Genomic DNA, 21,699 nt, shown 5'->3' with positions numbered 1-21,699 from the left:
TATATTGATCTCCTATCAAAGAGACAAAAGGAAAAATGTTAATTGGAAATCTATCATTTAAGCTTTAGCACATTTTGGAGGAATGATAAATACATGTATGTCACAGTTGTCACTATATCAAGTTGGGAATGAAATACACACTACTGGTACATCTATTGTTAAACATACAAGTATAAAAAGAAAAAATTCTTTGGGATCACTGTATAATATTCCTCTATTGTAGCATGGCTTCAGTGTGTAACTGTCTGTCCCGAGTATTCATTGACTCCATAGTTATTATCATATTTAATGAAGCATTAAAAGTCCCTCTGTGCTCAGCTATGCATGCACTACAATGGGGAGCCTTGCTCTTCTTATTGCAGAGAGAGGCTTCTAATTGTTCATGTTTGACTTTATACTGCCATCTTGGCTTGTACTCCGTTATTCCAACTTCTTTCTTACTTTTTATTTTGAATTGTGCCCCACCCCTGCAAGAGAAACAGATGAAAAATCTTTTGCCATGTACTTTACTTCCAATTCCAAACAACATGTACATTGTATGCATGAATAAATGGGTGATTTAAGAAGATGATAAACTGTACATGTAGATGTTTACAATTACTGTAGGCTTGATTTGTAGTATTATCAGAATATATCTAGTCTTAATGTCCACATGTATGCTATTTATATAGTTTGTAGGAAGTCTGCCGCCAATTAAACGCTTACAAACGGATTATTCCTCAGACGGAATACTTTCTGCCTAGGAGAATGAGGATGATTCCTTGATAAGTTTAAATCCATCACAGTGTGAATACAGCTGTGTTCATACAATGTACATGGAGTTCTTACATGAACAAAAAAATGGAAATTAGCAAATTTGGGTGATTGAGTACATGTAAATACATGCTCATGGACAGACAGTACATTTAGTGTACAGTTTAGTGTTGCCATGGAAGACCGTCATGTACAATGTAGGCCGGCTGTTCGTTATATATAAAACATCATAATTTTCATATTTCTCCCTGTAAATCCTCTCTACTGTGTCTTTGCTCAAGATACAAATGGATAGACATAAAGCAATATATGAAGAAGAAGAAAAAACATTATAATACTTTGAATTTTTATGTATGAGCAGGAGAATCGATGGAGCTGAAGACGTTGTCTACCCATCTCTGCTCAGAGCTAGGATGTGGTAAACTTTATCAATATCCTTCATGCTCTGAGGAGTCTACATAAAATTGCATACATGTATGAACAAATTGCCAATAGGAGATTTCCTTAATTAATTATTAACTTTTTAAAGTTCTGAATATTCTAACTCTATTGTCTTTGATTCAAACTTTCACAGTTTTCTTGTGATATACACCACTCTTAAAGATGAAGTTGAGTTCTGGTCATGCGATTGCATTGTGAAAGAAACGGTGTGGAACCGACCAGGAAAGGTTGATCATCTAGCATATAAGAATTTGTGTGTATTGCAAGGTTCTGGAATCATCAAAATGATAAGAAATTTGGCCAAGTCTTGGTAAAGTTACAAACACTTGCACAGAAAGATGTATATGGGACTACACGAACACGTGGCGTAAAAAGCCGGCCCCCCGATATTTACGATGTTACATGCATATTTAGAATTTGAAGGCATTTGAAGAGCCATGCTTTTCAGGGAACATGTCTTAACTGATATTCTTCCACACTTGCATAATAAGAATGAGTAATGCTCACAAATTATTTTTCACCTCTTCCCAGAACTCAACCTTCACTTTAATAATGATAAATGTTGAATACCGGTAACCTATTGTGTGAACACTGCCCCTGTGAGTGTGAACACTGCCCTTGTGTGTGTGTGAACATTGCCCTTGTGAGTGTTGGATGGAGGGAAGACACATTTGCTATAAATCTGTTCTGTGGAGATAGTGAACACACTCTGTCTGAGGAGGGAAGTTGGTAGAGTCTGGGGCCAAGTGAGAGAGGAATATCTTGAGATTGATGTTTCCCTTGACGTGGGCAGATTAAGATGATAAACACTGGCCAGAATGATCTAGGGTTGATTGAGACAGTCCACCTCAATTTACTCTCATTTTCTGAAAGTGTATCACTACATTATTACTGTATTCTATGAATAAATTTATATCATTCTCTTGTTGCGATTAAAGAAAGATATGATGGAAAATACAAAATGAAAATATTTTTTGGTTATTGATGTGTTTATGCTGAAAGATACTCCTTCTGACAACAGCATATTTTTTAGTTTATTACTACAAATCGTCCCTATTTTCACGAAGTGACAGTAGTGAGGAAAATCGTAACGCAAAGTGAATGCAATTTTTTTTTTACTACCGTCACTTCGTGAAAACAGCGACGAATTGTACCTCAAAACCCTGTGTCATTTGATTTAATGCATTGAATACAGAGCTTGATACCATTAAAGGGGAAAACGACCCTAATATTATGTTGGTTTTAATAGAAGCAGAAAAATGAGAGAGAAACTGGTCAGTGGTCCTTGGCAATTGTGACTCTGGACTTCCAGAAAATGATGAGTGTGCTGATACATGGTAGTGAACAAGTGAAGTATAATAAATTCTGGCCGAATATAATAGTTTATTACTACAAATCGTCCCTATTTTCACGAAGTGACGGTAGTGAGGAAAATCGTAACGCAAAGTGAATGCAATTTTTTTTCACTACCGTCACTTCGTGAAAACAGCGACAAAATGTATAGCCCCTGCTGGCCTGCTCAATGAGGGGACATTAATGAATATGAAGCAATATGTTAGTAAAACATGCTGTTATAATGTACATCTAATAGCAGGCAATTTGTATGCACAAACGCTGTCATGTGTAACACATTAAGCACATCATTCACTAGAGACATAACTGTTATGAGAATGTGCTCATCATGAAGTAACCTTTGAGTTTAGATACAGCCGGCCCCTGGAGCATGGGGCTAAATTAATGTGTTGGGAACATGCCAAACTTCATTAGCATTAATGTGACTCGATGTGACAAACTGCTGTATGGTCGTCTCATTAGGGCGCTGTTAGAAGACAAAGGCCTTACTCTCATGCTGTTCGGTAGCTACGGTCCAACTGTCCAAGTCAAGGGGAAGATAATGATATACAGGAGATGAAGGGTATTGAAAAGAGCTTGAAAGATACAGAGTACTGCCCCTCTCCTTTTAAAATCTTGCCTTATAAGTGTATCAACAAGAACAATTAAAAAGCTTCTGTGGATAAGAGAATAATTTTTACAAATCATGACTGTACATGATGTACATGGAGACTTCTTTCTCAACAAATAATAATAAAATGGAAATGCCAAGGACCACTATTGGGTTATTTATTGTATTGGACCAACGGTGTATAAAAAAATGTGATCAGTGTTAGGAGATACATGTAATGTACATGTACACTTTCATACTGTAAATGTATATCGATGTCTGAACTTGATGTTTTTATGCAAAATGGTCCTAACTCATAATCAGCAGAGCTTTACATTGTGATATCATGTATTAGAATGATGATCATGTACAATGTATGTCAGGTCATAGTGTTCAGTGCAATTAATGAATGAAGTGAAATATCGCCATCTGTAGTTCTGTGCAGGCCAGGCCAGACTAGTTCAGGATTTCTCTTTGAGGTATAATTAATTTGACTTTAAACAGTTTTGAGACAAAATTAGCCATCGGATCAAAGATATGGGATTGTTTTGTTTCTTCTTTTTTAATACATGTCAATTGACATCTAGACATGTTCATGTACATGTAGATCTATGCAAGTATTTGCATTATTATCTGCAGATAGTGATCTTTAGCAACTTGAAAATGTCTTGATTATGAATTTAATTTGACTCATCCACCAACATTGATCATGTTACAATGTGAATTATTGCTGAGAATGTAAAATCAGGGAGGATTTGGTTCTGTTTAATTTAGTTTTGCTTACTTGCTTCAGCTCTACCCCCTCTCTCTTTCACAGCCTGTACAATGTACATGAAACTCTTTACCCCCCCCCCCAACTTCTACCCCTCCCCCTTTGATCCTAAGCCCTTTAATTGAATTTAAGCAATGATGTCATATGAGGTGGGTGTATGGGTTAAGGATTGAGAGAGATGCCAAATACAGATGTGTTGGCCAGAACAAATACTTCACAATTCAAGGGAATATTCCTACATGTCTGATTGAATGTATTTGGTTCCCTGGTACATTCTGATGACATTCATTTATTTTATGTGAAAGCTAGCAAAGATATTTCAGCAAGAATATGTACAATGTATGGCAACTTGGGAACCATTGTCGGCTCATGCAAATGGATCAATTGTCTTTATAATTTGCAGCTGTATTGCCTGGATTGTGAATATTCTTGAAGATTGAGTAGTGTGAATTGATAATGTAGGAACCTTCCATTGCCTATCTTATAGGAAACTGTCTAAGTTCCAGAAGATTCTGAAGTGTGAACGTGGCTATTGACACATCATTGGATAAATGAGTTTGAAAAGTCTGATAGAGTTAACCTGTGACTCAGTTTCTCAAAACTGTCTGTGAAATCTACACCATACACCTACGTACATGTAAAGACATACATGTAATAGCTGTCATAATATGCATGTGATTCTCTTCTCACTTTTTGAAATACCTGTGTGTGACATCTTATGGAATATAGTGGGTGTTAAGTTGACAAAAAATTACTAAAGTAAAGAAAATTGATCAACCTGCTTGTACATCAAGAGATACTGGTATTAAAGACCTTGTCAAATTTTCAACCTTCAAAGAAATAGGAAGCATGATAATGAAATTGTAAAACCAACTTTTGTAATATTATGTAATGTACTATTGCTGATTGTTTTTGATAGGCATTAAAAAAAAGAGGAAAGTTCAGAAGCTGAAAAATTCAATATTTTGATTAAATGATGTCACACATTCCACACAACCTGTGAATTAGAACCACTTATGAAATTGACAACATTTTGATGCCAAATATATTGATTATGAACATGCAAGATGGATGCCCTAGTCAAGGCTCGTTTGTGGAATCTTATATTTGTTATTATTAAAAACAAAAGGATAGTGCTCAGGGAATAATTTTCCTCAAATTTTTTGATTAGCAATTTCAGCCGATGGATAAATATTTCAAATGAAATTCTGTACATTTCTATGGAAGAAAACTGCTACACAAAAGATATTTTGTATAGCAGTCATGCAAAAATGCATAGCAAATTGCGATGCGATACCAGGAAAATTATTCCTGGTGCTAAATAAAATTATTTTTTACTCTGCATGTATGTCCTATAATAACTGTTTCTTGCAGGTGCACTACGTACAATATTGAGAGCCTGAATTGAAATCTCTTTCTTCAAGAGGAAGGGTGACGTCTAGGCATTCTATCTGACCATATCATCCTATCACTACCCTACTGGCCCTAGCCCCTTCCTTACCCCCTTCCTACCCCCTTCATACCCCTTTATAAACCACACAGGAACTTACGCTCTGCTGAAATAGGAAGACAAAAATATAGACATATTAAAAGTTAAACTTATACTTTATACAAGAAAATGGCATATTGTTAAGGGACAGAATTAAGGGCATGCTATAAATGCTTGCATCATTGCATTTCAGTACACTAACTTCTTGATACTTTTACTTGAGTGTGTTTAGTTCAGTTCAGTTCAGTTCAGTTTAGTTTATTAATTTTTCTCAAGCATAAAAACAATATTATAATATATACAAGAATGGCAAATATACATAGTAAGAGAAAAAAACGGAAACTACAAAAAAGTTTATAAAAACTTGTATGTAGTAGTTCCCATTAAAGGAAAAAATACATGGTATAAAGGTTTGTTTTGATTTATTATGACAGGTTAAACTTGACCTTGTTACTCAAACCTTTAATACTCTCCTATCAATGTAGTTATATATTTATTTATTTATTTATTTATTTATTTATTTATTCCGTTTTATTTCAACAGGGTAGCCCCGTCAGTAATAACAGTACTGTTTTCCAGGGGGCCCTGTAAACAAATGCAACATATATGAAGATAGAAACTATACTTGGAACAATATAAACATCATCAAAAACATCAATACATATAACAGAAAATAAGTAAAGAATAATGACCAATGCCGTTGTAAAAATGATTGATTTCAATGAGCAATTTCAAATCAATAAAAATATACTCTGAATATTATCAATGATCTGTTCAGATTTTAACATATTATTATATTGAGAAAATTTATGTAAATATTCATTTTTTCATTAGATATGAATGGGGGAGACTTCCTTGCTGTAGCCTTGTAGCACATCTTGAAATAGTTCATATAGAGGGTCAAACCAATAAAATATGTCAGCTTTTTGATTGGCATGCCAAGATGGGCTTAGAATGCGATCCAGACTCGTGGAACACAGTCAAGCAAATATCAGATCATTGCCATCATACTGTACAAATTGATTTATCTAAACAAAGACCAGTTTGTCTGCTCATTCATCAACTTCACTCAAGTGCATCCAACCATCTAGAGATATGGGTATTATATCCCGCATTGTTCCCACCAAGTTTTATCATGGAAAGATTACTTGCTGAAGTAACTTGCGCTTTAAAATATTTCTTGAGTAGTTTGATCTCTAAATTGATCGCTACATTGTATTATTTGTAAACATGAACTTCATCAAAAGTTATGATTGTGTGTTGAAAAGCAGTATGGGGAGTGCGGAAGTAGCATTGCTGGATAGCATGGAATATTACATGATGTATTTGAGCAGCTGGGCTCCCTCGTTAAGGAGAGAACAGGTAATGATTTAAAACATTCTGTTGGTTAGATGTATTTGTTATTGATTATTGAATACTTATATGAATACATGTACATGTAGAATGAATTGAAGATAGACATTGGTGGCCTACTAGGGATAGTATAACCGGTGCATTGTGGTAGCAGTTTGGGACAAGAATACACATTTTAAAGGGCCTAACATGTTTGGAAGAGAAAGAATCTCCACTAAAGAAAACAAATGTTCATAAGCTTTTGATCTGAAGTTGAATAACAACTTTCTATTAAATCCATTCAAATTGCACATAATGTCGAAATTCAACAATTATTTGTTTTGATTTGCAACAAATCATTTTATTATAAAATCTATTAGCAATATAGCAATATGTATTATTGATGACATTTTTATGTACATGTTTGTTTGTTTACACTTTTAACCGATGACTTTTGCATAAAAGTACATGTGAGATACAGAAATTCATTTTGTTTAAAGGAGGAATTATGTGATTACTTCTGAAATCTGTGTCCTAAATATATTTTGCTTTGGCTCTTAATATCTCGAGCTGGAAGTTACAGATCTATATTATGAGGGCAAACTGTATAATCCCAGAGGCTTTGATAATTTAGTGTGTTTATTGAGTTTGATAGTGATTGGATAATGAGCAACCTTGCTGAAGCCAGGGAACTACAGTAGCTGTTATGAGTTACACATGGTTTAGCTTTATCACTCAGTCACTGTATCAGATCCACACCCAGTATCCTGTCAGTCAGTCAGTCAGTCATGTATAGGGTGAATGAACTTTGACTCACATTGTTAAGATGCATGAATTGACCTTTACACTAGTACAATGGAAGACAGTGCACCTGATTTTACTATGGAATATCATCCATGCATCAATTAGGCTGCGTTTATGCTTGATTTTAAAGGTAGAATGAGCGATTTGTAACGCTCATCGTAAAAGCTCATCGTAATCGCAGTTCCACGGTGTACTGTTTATGCTCACTTCTCTGGCTCTTCCAGGTAATTCTCCCTGTGTGGCCGTAATTGGCCTTGCAGCTGGATTCGCAACCTGCACTGTGCATGCTACGTAGACCCACTAGAGGTCAGTGCGTTGACCCCATTTAAACGCGTTTACAAATTGTAAACGCATCTTTTTGTGAGTTTACGATCGGCTATCGTGATCGCTGTTTTTCGGTGATTCTACAAAAGTGAGCATGGACGCAACCGTGTTTGAAACTAAACGCGTAACAGATGCATGATTCTGGCCAGAAAAAGTTAAGCATAAACACGCCCTTAGTATAATACAATAATAAACTGATATACATGTACAGTATGTGTACAATACAGCGTGAATAGTTGGAATCAATACAAATTATTATGACCGTTCTATCGGTTTTGTGTCAGTAAAATCAGCAGGTCTCAAAAAAATTATGTAAATGTATAGTAGATAATAGGTGTCAGGGAAAAAATGCACTGGGGCTCGGGGCGAATTCACACCCTAAAGGCAAAAAAGAGCCTCTGAAAGTCATAAAAGAGCCCCCCAAACTACGCATATAGTTCAATGCAAAATAAATTACACAGTGTTTCATGCAAGCAAGCTTGAAACGTAGCCCCCCAATTTTGTCAATATTTTTTTCCCTGATAGGTTTATTAGGTGATCTTTTACACAATGTAGGAAAAAAGGATGTTTTATGTAAAATGTGACAAATCAAAGATTTTTGAGAGCTGAATGTGTAATATGTATTTTACATTGATGTATGAGCCATTCAGCCATGGTTGATGATTAATTTGGATGAAATAGTGGGATATTGTTGGCACTAAGAACGAAAGATTAAATAATATCAATGGTCGATACTAATTATTATCCACATCCTGTTGATAAGTTACATGTACCCTCGGTCATTAGAGTACGTGTATAGAGGCAACACACCCATTTCACATTTCACAATGCACATACAGTACAAGTTCATGTCATGTAATAGTTTTGAAACTTAATTTATTAATTAATATCATGCTATGCCTGGTATTTGATGGAAAGTGAAGTATCAGAATATATAGGACATGGATTGGACGGGACTTTAGACTTACGTTAAAGGGACTTTGTAACATTGTTCAGATGAGAGATAGTGGTGCTAAGGTAGTGACTTCAATGCTAGATGTACAATTAGAGATAATCTGAAAATTTGAGTGAAAACGGATCATTATTCATGGTACAAATTGGGAAAAACTGATCTGATCGGTTCCTTAATTCTCCCAACTATATTCTACTTCTATTCTGCTACTTGTCAAAGCCTGTTCAGCATCAAGACAAGGACAATTTAGTTACATTTTAGGTGAATGTAAATCGTCACAAAGCAATAAAATGGCTCTACATTCCACTCCAGACAGTTAAGTGTTGACAGATTTTTATAGCCTGTTTTATGTATTTTTCTCATGGAAAAAGGTTGGGAAAATTCAAAAATGGTTGGGAGAATTTACTGTTAATCACTGTTAGAGGGTGCCTCACATCGAAGCCTTCAAAGAAAGCCATAGATATCTTTGTGGTTTGAGAATTTGTTCAGGATTTTTTGCATGTCAGAGGGTTAGTATAGTAGAATGAATATAGTAAGTAATATTTTATACAAAAATTAAGCAATTTTTTTCATCAATCTTCAACAATGTTACCGAGTTACTCTTAAGATGAGGTTGAGACATAATGTATGTGGCAAAGTTGTTGGAAGTACATGTAGATTAGCTTTTGTTTCCAAATGCCGTTAAAGATAAATTGCAGGTTTTAGCTGTCTGTACAAGTGAAACATGAACACAGTTTTACATTGTACAACGAAGTATAACGAAGGAACATTGAAAGGTAAAAGGTGGATGATAGATGTACAGTATGTGTATGATACTTAAAAGTACATGTACAGCTCAGGATCTTCCTTGTAGATTTGTCTATGGTATTTTGATTGAACAGCGCCCTCTCTTTTTTAAGAATTCTCTCCGCATATTATCATTGAAGAATGCCCTGCTCACATTAGTCAAGACTTCATGTTTCTCTTTTAATGCACATTACGTAGTCATAAAGGAATGATCCCAGTCACTATCATCATGGTCTCTTTGATCCTTGGCATTGAGTCTTGTTCATGTGGAGAGGCTTTAATTCAAACCTGCATGGTCAGGATTTCCCCAATTACTTTACTACAGAGATATCAAAGCTAGGAGATGGTCCTCTTTCATTCTCCAGCCAACTAGTCTAGAAATACGAACTTAATTTTTTTAATTTATTGTAAAAAGACTGATAGAATTTAATTTTGTTATTATCTAATGTTGTATGTTGTCCATGTAAATACAACATGATCTTCATCTAGGCGCCCCATCACAGTTGAAGATTGATGACTATTAATTATACACTTCCGTCTATTGATAATTAGCAAGGCTATAGGCACAATACTATTGCGTGTCAGTCAAGCTACATGAATAGGTAGCCTTATTAATCATGAATGTGAAGCTCATTCATTTTGGCTATCATCCAAAATGTATCAAATCCCTTTTAATTGAAGATGGGCAGCTTGTTTTTAAGTAATGGTCAGAGGTACATGTAGGGGGGGGGGGTGGGGTGTCTGGGGCTATTTCATTATATCTTTAATTGATGCTAAAATAATAGCCCATATTTTGAGTGTTAGAAGCAGTTTGGTCATACGTTCACATGGCCTCATATTTCTAAATTTAAATATCTTCTAAGATTTATTTGGATTATTTCATAGACTAATGTTAGAAATATTGAAATTGTTATTTGAGCAGGATATCATTTTTATTTCTTCATTTATTTCATTTCACATCCTTGAAAATTACTTTTGATATTCATTTCCTGATAGATGCTTGCATTATTAATGTTCATTATTAGATTCAGACAGTCATATCATTCATGTTGCCCTGTCAATGTGTTCGTTAAAATGAGACTATCTCTACAACTGTTATCACCCATTATAGTGTTCTTCCTGTTGATAGTCTTGGGAATGATTAGTTTTGGCTTACTGATCAAAGTGAACTTTTAAAGGCCATACTTCTGGCAAGGGTTTTAAGATTCTTAGGTATTTAAACATTTAAATGTTTATAGCATGAGGTAAGTAATGGAGGGCTGGATGAACTCAAAATGAAAAAAATAAAGTCATTTGAATAACCAGAATTGGAAAAAATATGTACTTAACTTCTCCGTTGAGAATTGATTTAAAAGAAGTGAAAGCTCCACTTACATTTCAAATGTTTTTGATTTTTTTTCTTTTTAGTGTTTAATCAAAATTAATTGGAAAGAAGCCAACCGTACAATGTAGTTCAAAGCACTTTTAAATGAAAAAAAAAACAACAGATATAATGGCTGAATTGTTTTTGGTTGAATGTAACTTGCTGTTTTTAACATTTGATATGGATCTTGGATCATTTTCAGTCTCTTTGTGTAGACTATCTTTTCCTTCTTGTACCCCTGTATGCCCCCCTGTATGCCCCCCTTTGCACCCATGCCTAGCGTGGTTCCTCTTCGTACTATAAAGAGAGATCTATGTCTGCATGCTTGGTCGATAGTAGCACCTCCCCTAAGACATCTAGACTGATAGAAACTAGTCTCAAGTAACCGGATAATGGCTTTAGCAGTCTTTTGAAATCTCATATAACAAGTGAAAGGAAGCATGTACATGAGGCTCATGTATTTCTATAATTTACCTTTGCCAAGGTTGAACTTGAATCACTGTAACTCTTCCTTGTTGTGACATGGGGTTGTGTTCATGGGTTATACTCATCCTTTACATTAATGTGATATATCTGAACGGATCTGTTCTCGCTGAGCTCAAAATGAAACCAAGATCATTATGAGTAATGATCTTAATCCTGCGAGGTACCGGTGTTGCGTCAGTGACCACCAGGATATCGCATGCAAGTTCAGCTGTGGCCCAGAAGTGACCATGTCCATGTACGATGACCCATTACGTCACTCTTGATTCATATCATGATTCCACTTATCTCATCAAGCCACAATGAGATAGTGCATACATGTGGAAAACAGGAAACTGGAGTGTCGTGATTGTGTTTCAATGATATTAACCTCCGTGTACATATATGCAGAACTTGAATGAGAAGTGCACATTATGACCTCTCGGATGGCTTAGCTTATTATTCTGTGAACATGTTCAGGAACAGCTCAGGAGGAAACTAGTATTGCTTTAGGGTTAGTCTGGACCTGTCTGGAGTTTGGCTTTGAACTTGATTGTTTGCAGCCTGAGTTGATGGAGCTAGGAACCTTGTCATCATCATCAGAATGTTGACTTGGTTCACATGAGGCAATACTAAACCAGCAGTCTCCTTCATTCATCACTTAACCATCGCTCATACATGTTTGTTCTTCATGACTATCTTGTCAAATACGATGCGATGTGGATGTCAAACAACGAGCTTTGCAGCATATTTACTGGATGCATTATAAGTTCATAACTCTGATTTCTATTTTCTAACCATGTCTGACTCTGAAGGGATGAGGAACTGATTCAGTCCATTCAGAAATATATCACAACTTGTACCAAAGGAGGCATTAAAGTCATTGTCAATTGTGATTTGCTGGAAATCTTCAGATTTGAATCCCATGTGTGACACACTTTGTGTGCTATTATTGATGCTGGATTGTCAGAGTTAATCCATCTAAACATCTTCTCTTGAGAAGTCTGAGGTCATCACTGACTTGAAGATTCACAAGGCTTCTTCTTGATGAACATGTTTGATTGGCAAGCATTATCTTCAAAGTGACTCTTCATCTGTGACTAATCAAAATACTTGATGACTTACTAAGGATTGATTAAGAGATGATTATTCAAACTTCATCCTGGTGAAACCCTCTCACTACCAGGGATTAGATTGTGAATGAAACACTTGGACTAGTCATCACCATTTAACTGTGACTGGGTTAAAGTTTCTTTTGTGTACCAATGTCTTGGATAGAGTACTTACCCGTTGGTTGTGTGATAGTTGTCGCATTAGTAGTCACTTTCTTAGCAAGCCTTCTTCACTACGTGTGGCATGGACTTATTCTTGCACTCTACCCATTGTTGCCAGGCATAACTATGGTAAATATTTGTTTTTGTATGGTTTTCTATTTTGAAACTGTTTAAAAAAAAAGTAACACAAAGCGTTAATGTTAATTTGCAACAAGAAAGCTCAGCAAGTCATGGAAATTCCATGGTTTGTCAGTTGCATACATGTATACTGTAATTCAATTATTTTGCAGCATGAAATTTTCTGACCAAATCAGCAAAGTTCCATACTTCCATACAAATATTCTGATTTTAATTAGAGTACCTGTACATGTACATGTGTGTATGCTCTGCCCTAGGCTTCTAATATTCTGTGTGCATTCCTTGAAAGGTCTAAATTAAAAGTGTTCTATACAAATATTAATTATATGGTCGTTTTTTTTTAAGATCATAGATTTTGTTTTCTTTCTTCAAATCTTCTCAATATAGCTATATAAGCTCACATCACGGCATGGTATGAATGAAAGTTTGTTGACTTATTGTCTAACCATCGGCTGTCTTCATTAACCTTGATTGAGGGTTAAGCATTCCATGTTTGGATTGAGTGATTTCTCACGAACTCATGACCATTGTTCTGTATGAATGGATGACTAAATAGTCATGTGACTGAACAATTAAATCTGTGCAATTCATTATCAACAGGACTGTTTTGATCGACCTTGACTGACTTTGTAAACAAAGTAATCAGCAAAGTTAATGACAGAAGATTTAAAGGTAAAGACCAGTATTGGAAATGCCCCAATTTCAAAAAATGAAATGGAAGCTCTCATTACCAATCATGTGAAAGAAAATGTTTTGACTAATACATGATGATAAAAAATTTGCCAGGAAACTGCCTACTAATTCATATATTTGGTAAATTTGTTTCTCTCATGGTCTGTGAGAGATATAGGGTAGTCCCAAATACATCTTTCTGTGTAAAGTGCTTGTAACTTTACGAAGAATGGGCCAAATTTCTTATCATTTTGATGATTCCACAACCTTGCAAATGCTAGATGCTAGATGATCAACCTTTTCTGATCGATTCCACGTTTCTTTCACAATGCAATCGCATGACCATAACTGGTCTTTACCTTTAAGGAAAAAACTTTTTTTTTTTTTTTTTTTTTTCTTTTTCTAATTCCAAACGATGGTCATATTGATCCTAAAGTATAAATGGCTTCATGGATCACATATTCTTGTATGTTGATGTTTAGTTGCTGTAGAATTTAACAGCATATCGTCGGTGGGGTGACAAAACCTCGTATCTCAATTTTTTTAGATTTTGATTTTTTTGCATAATTGTGTACCTAATGGCCTACGACACCACCTGATAAATCCATGGAACGCCTCCTGTCTCGGTTTTTTTCACAAATTCCACAAAAAGGAGGGTGTTACAGCACTAAATCTGTTGAAACAGGAAATGTTTTTCGCTCTCCTGAAAATTCATGATTTTTGAGATACAAGGTTTTGTCACCCCACCGACGATATGTGTAGTCCCATATTAGTTTTGCCTGCCAGTTTTTGATTGAACTTTTGTTGACTGATCATTAAGTGTTTGGAACTTTAAGATGCAACCTTTCATGATCTTACATTCCATTCCAGTCAGTGGCGTAGCCAGAGGTGGGGGGGGGGGGGGGTTCAGTCAGAGGTGGGGGTGTTCAGCCACTGCCCAATAATTGTGTAGTGTTCACATGTAATGTATCTTTGCTGTTAAAGTGAGATCATGGAGCTCTTTTTTAATTGTTTGTAGCCCATTTATTTTCTCTTGCGCATGCTGCAGCTCCCAACATGAATTATCTATCTTGTCATCCCATTACTCTTCTGATGATAACTGCATTGATCCTACCAAGATAAACCCTCCCTATCTCCTTTCCCCATCACATGTGACGTACATTCCATGAGTTGAACGACCATCTTCTTGTCTAGAGGCCTCTATAGGCTACATGGATAATGTGCTTTCACATTAGCCGGATTCACATTGCAGTTATACCTTGTACATGGATAATGTGCTTTCACATTACCTAGCTGCATTCACATTGCAGTTATACCTAGTACATGTACATGGATAATGTGCTTTTACATTACCTAGCTGCATTCACATTGCAGTTATACCTTGTACATGGATAATGTGCTTTCACATTACCTAGCCGCATTCACATTGCAGTTATACCTTGTACATGGATAATGTACTTTTACATTACCTAGCCGCATTCACATTGCAGTTATACCTTGTACATGGATAATGTGCTTTCACATTACCTAGCCGCATTCACATTGCAGTTATACCTTGTACATGGATAATGTGCTTTCACATTACCTAGCCGCATTCACATTGCAGTTATACCTTGTACATGGATAATGTGCTTTTACAATACCTAGCTGCATTCACGTTGCAGTTATACCTTGTCCATGAACATATGGTTGTCATCTAGACTATGAGGTCCCACAACCTAAGTTCTAAAGTTTCAGAAGTTTTTAAGTTCTTGAGAACGAAGTTGATGAACGTAATCTTGAGAGCTGAGATCAAGAAGTTCCAGGAGTTAGGCTTTAGAAAACTATAAGATCAAGAAAAGTTTGTTCCAGAATATACATTGTAAGTTCAACAAGTCTACATGTAAGCTTTAGAAGTAAATTTGTTGAGGACTAAGTTTAAGAAAACTGAGTTGTCAACATTTTTGGTTTTAAAGGCACAAGATCAAGACACAGACAAGTCATTGCATTTGAGATGTGGGCCTTGAATAAAGATTACATGTATTTCTTGACTATACCATGATTTTACACATTTTGCACAGATCAACAATTAAATACAATGGTTGGAATTCTGCTAAATGCTAATTCATGTTTAAGAAAAGAAGACTTAATTAGACCTCAATCTAACTTCCTTGTAGAATACATGTACGTATCAATTTAATTCCTTGAATTTGAGGATCCGGATGACAATTTCTGTGGTATTCTTTTTAAAGTATCGGTTACAATTGTGTGAGAAAGAATTGGCAGCAAAGTCTAAAAATTTTCATTACCCAGTCAGGAGAATTATAAAATGAATCAATAAATGAAGCTTTTCTTTTGATAGACCACAAACTACAGGTTCAGAAAAAACCTTTAAACTGTGTCTGTAGATACTTGAAGATATCATTTAACAATTCTGTTGACTTGAGATTCAAAGTATTTCCTTTCGCCTTGAATATAGTTTCAATGTGATTTAACAAAATAATTGAAAATGCATTCTCTTACATGTACTTCCTTATCGATATTCTTTTCAGGAATGATGTTAACCATATTAAATAAAGGTTTGGCCTGTAAGAGTATCTCATTATTGTGTAAGTTAGACAGAAAATGAACATTGGAAATATATTCACTTTTGATTGATTGACTTGCTTGTACATACTGCTTAAACAATTCAAACCATTAAATTAATTTGCATTGTGTACAGTTGCAAGCAAAAAAACCTTTTGGGATGTTTCCTCTATTGAAATCATGGGGCAAAATGGTAGCTAATAAACATTCCTGGCATTAAAAACTAATGGAGTATTTAATTGACCAAGAACATCACAACATAATGAAAATATTTCTGCAAACTATTTTGGCTACAAACTATTTTTTTCTTCCTGCAGAAAGGGTTTTTCAGATGATTTTATTAAAATATTTTCTCTTGGGTGAAGTTTCAACAGCTGAGGTAATTTTCTGTCAATATCTCAACCTTTATCTCAAGTGATGGTAGTCTATTACTCAGTAAATTGTTCTTTTAATCAAGTCTTTGCTCAGTAGAGCCCTGGTAAAGGGACTTTTGTCATTGATTGAATGGTGGTAGTGAGAAGTCAAACTGCTAATTGTTACGAAAACAGACAGGATATCAGCATCAATTAATTAGGGCCTTTTAGGGTGAGCAAGTACTTTAAATACTTGTCAAGATATAGACAATGAATCCCCTGACTTCAAGATAGGTTCATGCACGGTGTAAGAGTTTGCAAACACTTGTTAGCAAAGGGCGTTAGTCCTTTCCCTTCCCGTTTGTGGTAATTAATACATTCCTTTGCACTCAGAATTCAGCTGATGGCTGCAACATAGTGGATCCATTTAGCATTTTCACAATATTGTTAATGCTTTAATTAAAGACTAGCTTAATATTGATGACTTTATATTTCTCATCAACAGATTCTAGTAGAGATGTGTGGTTATTGGGGTTCTTAATAAAGAGATGCATGCTAATTGCCTCAATTTTTGTATGTAGCTATGCATTTAAATTTGCCTGTATTTACAAACAGAGGGTGCAATAATATCCATGTTACTTGAATAGGATCTTACATGTAATAGTCCGTTTCCTGACCAATATCTTTTCTATGTTACAGGACTGTGAACATCAAGATCCTTTGACCACGTACAAGGGTCAAGAGATATAGACCTCAATGGTGAAATTGTTCACTTCTAAACAGACATGAATGACATATCCATGTTACTTAAATAGGATCTTAATCGTCTATTTTCTGACCAATATCTGTTTTCTCTAGGACTCTGAACATTAAGATCCTTTGTCCACCTACAAGGGTCAAGAGATATAAACCTCAATGGTGAAATTGTTCACTTCTAAACAGACATGAATGACATATCCATGTTACTTGAATAGGATCTTAATTGTCTATTTCCTGACTGCTATCTTTTCTCTCTCTGACAGGACTCTGACCATCAGGATCCTTTGTCCACCTGGAAGGGCCCGAGGAAGGTGACCCTACAACGAAGGTCCAATGGCTTTGGGTTCACTTTACGTCACTTCATCGTCTATCCACCTGAGTCTGCAGTGGCCGAGCTGAACAGACTACAGGAGACTGGTGGAGGTAAGGATAGTAACTTCTCATTCAGTAATATCTTTAAAAAACAACAACACAAACCATAAACTAAGTATAAAGCTTAAATAATTTATTATGTTTTTTTTATAAATAAATAAATAAATAAATAAATAAATAATATAGACATTAATAACACACAACATATCCACCCAGAGGGTGCTCAAGGTGCTTTAATGAGCTATATAATATACTTAGATACAAAACTGACCATTGATTAATGTTCCTTTGAGGCATCATTAGTGATGACCACATGAATGATTTATTCAGTCTTTTTGGAGGTGAAGTAGTGTGATTTTCATCCATAAAATTAATGATCTGTCTTTATCGAACTACAGTAAAAATGAAATTCAACTTTTATGCTCTATGGAGGTTATTGAAAGGGTTGATACAGATTTATACCAAATAAAGTGTTTCAGATGACTCTAAGAAATATGCTGCATACTTCCTATTTATTAAATGTATATATGTACATGAATATATATATTTACTTTTTTATAGATAAAAATGACCATCGATTATTGTTCATTTGTGGTAACGTTTTGCAATGGCCACAGAAATTGTTAATTTTCATCTGTTATGTGTTGAGTCGGGTGACTATAGATGTCCCGATGGCCCATACAACATGGACTCTTCTAATGAATAAAGTTCAACACCAGAATAGTATCCTTCAAATTTAAGTTGTTGTCCTTGATTCATAATAATGTTATTTTAGATGGACCCAAGTCAAAGAGTCGGATCTCTGCCCTTGAGCCGATGGATACCATCTTTGTAAAGCAGGTTAAATCGGATGGTCCTGCTCACCAGGCTGGCCTAGCTAATGGAGACCGTATAGTGTCTGTGAATGGAGAGAGTGTTACAGGCAAGACGTACCAACAGGTGGTCAATCTTATACAGCTATGGTAAGTAACAAGTGAAACGTAACTGAAACTGAAAGAGCCAGATATGAATCATGCATGATCTGAATCTCAGTAATTAGTTGGAATTTTTCTCACCCTCGAAACAGAAGTGAGATTCTGATTCTGATCATTGTTCATAAATCTATTTTTAAATCTCTCTGATTGTTTTATGTGGGAATGGCCCTATTAACTTCAATCTCACAATAACCTCTAGCATATAAAGATCAGTCCAAGGAAACCAGGAAAATGGTGTTTTATAAACAGATGGTCTTTATTAGATAATCCATACCTTTCTTTACGATTGTGAAGTACGACCTGACCAAGTGTCAGTTTAAATGAAAGCAGATAAAATTGAAAAATAAGTGAAAGTTTGAGGGTCCATGGTTTGAGCAGGTAATATGATGAAGCATAAAGGCTTGTTCAGATATGGCACAGTAAAGGGCTGCAAAAAAAAAAGCACCTGCTGCATTTATTAAACATATTAAATGAATGGCAAAAGCACGCAACAGACGACTTGCACGTATTCACTGAGCTCTATGTTATAAGATTCAGAAGCTATTGAGATAATGATAATATTTTGAAGATAATGCAATCACTACACTTTACGTCATCATAAATACAAATTTTAAAAAGCAGCGGTTTTGCCTCATCAAATCTGAACTAGCCTTAAGAAACCTAATGTGGGAGCAACTCTCTTCCAATATTGGCTTGTGTCTCCTGTTGTAATTTGTTTGAATGTTTGCTTGCACCCCAAAGTAAGCTTGCTACGCTACATACTGTAGGTCTCTGAGCCAAGTATAACTTTGCAAGATTGGCAGTGAACAAGCTTTTTGATTTACGAATCTATAAACCTAGCTGCCGAGTGTTCTGTTGAAGTGCTGCTCACTAACCCAGCTCCAGGCCAGGGCATGAAACCTATAAACAGTGTGACAATAACATTTTTAAAATCGACAAGTGAAAAACAAAATGCACTTGATATCCATTTGACATTCAAATGTAAAGTCATCAGTGTTACCACAGAGAACAGTTTTCTGTTTTCTGCAATAAGTGGAAAAAATCATGTGATAGGAGAGAAATGTGTCATTTTGAACGTAAGATTAGCTGGAAAAGAAAATGGGAGGATTCGTAGAGGTGTACAGATATTTAATAGAAATGCTTTGTATTGAAAGCATAACCACACCATCAGTCATAGTGCGTACCGGATTGAAGCCAAGTTTATAGGAAGCTGGAAGCTATTGAGTATTGGCATTGAGCAAGGCATTGAGGGAGGCATTGAGGAGAGGAACTGTGGTTTCATTTTCATAATTGATGAGAATTGATCGTGGGTGGTAAAAAAAAAAGAGATTAAAAACATGAAATAATGGCACGCACAACCAGGAGTGCCAACCAGAAAAGCAATTTAAAAAAAGCTAATGGATATAATTTGAAAGTACATGTATTTGATGTGTGATTGTTAAATGAACATAATAATCTCCTGAAGTCAAGTCATATTCACACAAGTCACAAATAACATTAATTTTGGATTTGAATTATGATAAAAAGAAGATATTCCCTTTTCAATCAGTGCATTCTTCATAAGAGACTTAGATGAAGTCTGATAAATGGTAATATAAATCAAATTATGTGTATGATGATAATAAATGCTAACTGCTTCTAAATCTAAATCCAAATCGACAAATCAAATAGATTTAAATCAATTTTTTTTGTGGAAAATATTTAAAAAATCAGATTTTTGTTTTTGTTTGCCAACACAGCAACAAAATGAGAAATCCTAAAAAGCATTTTATAAATGAATGTCCATGTACAGTATGAGCCATCATATCAAATTATCAATGCAAACATGAAATATAAAATGGATCCTTTATCAATATGGTGTATACATGAAGGTATTATAACATTCAAGAAATAAATGTTTGATCTCTTCATATGCACATTCAAGTTGGTGTCATGTTTCAAATGTGTATCTGCTGCTCATCATCAAATGTTATTGTAGTTGTATTTTCTGAGTATATTTTGTCTAATATTCTGATTTTGTCTGTCCTATTCTTATTTGCTGTTGACAGTAAATACAGGTAACTATAGTATTCTATATGGTCCTTGTTTAGTTATATGGTATATTGTGCTGTGCTGTATGGTATCCTAATATTCAGTATTTACAATATACCCATATTTATTCAATATTCCTCAACAAAATACACTACAGTAAACACAGATCAGACGGGTGAACTAAAGTAAGACCAAATAATCTCACTCTCCCTTTCAAATCATTTGTTTGTTCGGTTTGGTCTGGGCTTTTGTTCTCATCTGGGACATTATACATGTATATAATATGAATCATGGCTACTGTACATACTTGAGCCAAACTGTGTAAGACAATCAATGAACCAGTCTTCTCTTTCTAGATGCATATAGGTTGGGAGCAGTTGGATTTCAGCACGACTTGTGCTCAATTACTATCTAGTATTTAGAGGGGTGGAGCTAGGTGTACTGTAGAAACAGAAACTTTCACAAATTGTATTAGAGATTGAGATTCCTGAATGTGTTATTCTACATGTATGACATTCCATAACAGGATTGAATCACACAAAGATGAAGCACTTGAAAGTTACTAGCCATACAAATAATCTTCACTTACAAATAAAAGTATTTTTGAAATAATTTAATTTGCCAAAAGTAATTTCTATTGTATTTTATTGACACATGAAACAGAGCAGGTGTTTCCCCCCTCACCCTCCCTCTCCCTTCTCCTTCTGTCTCTCCTCACCTTCTCAATTATTTGTAAGTTTTGAGAACATTATGTGAACTTGTATTATTTTTATCTCCCTCATATACCTCATACTGCATGCATGCAAGTGGGAAAGTAGTGGTGATTATGCAAAGGGGGTAGACTACTTTAATACACAAGATTTAGTTGAAATTGTATTATTTGGGGTAGATGAGGAATGGTTTATTCTGCTTGGAAGCCTGGCTAATATAATGATTTCATGTTCATCTCAAATGAGACAAGTATTCAAATAGTATGAAATCCGGACTGTCGATCCCGAGGTTCAAGGTTTGAGATCCACCACATCACTAATGTCCTTTGGCAAAACATTGATCTACATTTGCCACACTCAACCCAGGTGATATAAATGGGTACCTGGCAGGAATTAATTCCTTGAAATGCTAGAGCGCCGTAATGGCAGCC

General features: G+C 35.2%; 1 protein-coding gene across 5 annotated transcripts in view; it reads left to right on the top strand.

Annotated features, from left to right (window-relative positions):
- LOC115918380 (rho GTPase-activating protein 21-like) overlaps window positions 1-21,699 on the top strand; it is a 68,902-nt gene that overhangs the window by 8,114 nt on the left and 39,089 nt on the right. For 3 of the 5 annotated variants that reach the window (XM_030975919.1, XM_030975908.1, XM_030975899.1), the window contains exons 2-4: window positions 17,445-17,604; window positions 18,329-18,515; window positions 20,576-20,584. In XM_030975919.1, the coding sequence (XP_030831779.1) occupies window positions 17,445-17,604; window positions 18,329-18,515; window positions 20,576-20,584 (356 nt within the window). Of the gene's footprint in view, window positions 1-12,649; window positions 12,824-17,444; window positions 17,605-18,328; window positions 18,516-20,575; window positions 20,585-21,699 lie in introns of those variants that run through there. The other 2 variants (XM_030975914.1, XM_030975904.1) reach the window with 2 other exon arrangements.

The sequence above is a fragment of the Strongylocentrotus purpuratus genome, unplaced genomic scaffold, assembly GCF_000002235.5.
Source record: "Strongylocentrotus purpuratus isolate Spur 01 unplaced genomic scaffold, Spur_5.0 spur5_contig_868, whole genome shotgun sequence".
NCBI lineage: Eukaryota > Metazoa > Echinodermata > Echinoidea > Camarodonta > Strongylocentrotidae > Strongylocentrotus > Strongylocentrotus purpuratus.
This window is presented reverse-complemented; position numbering and strand designations above follow the sequence as displayed.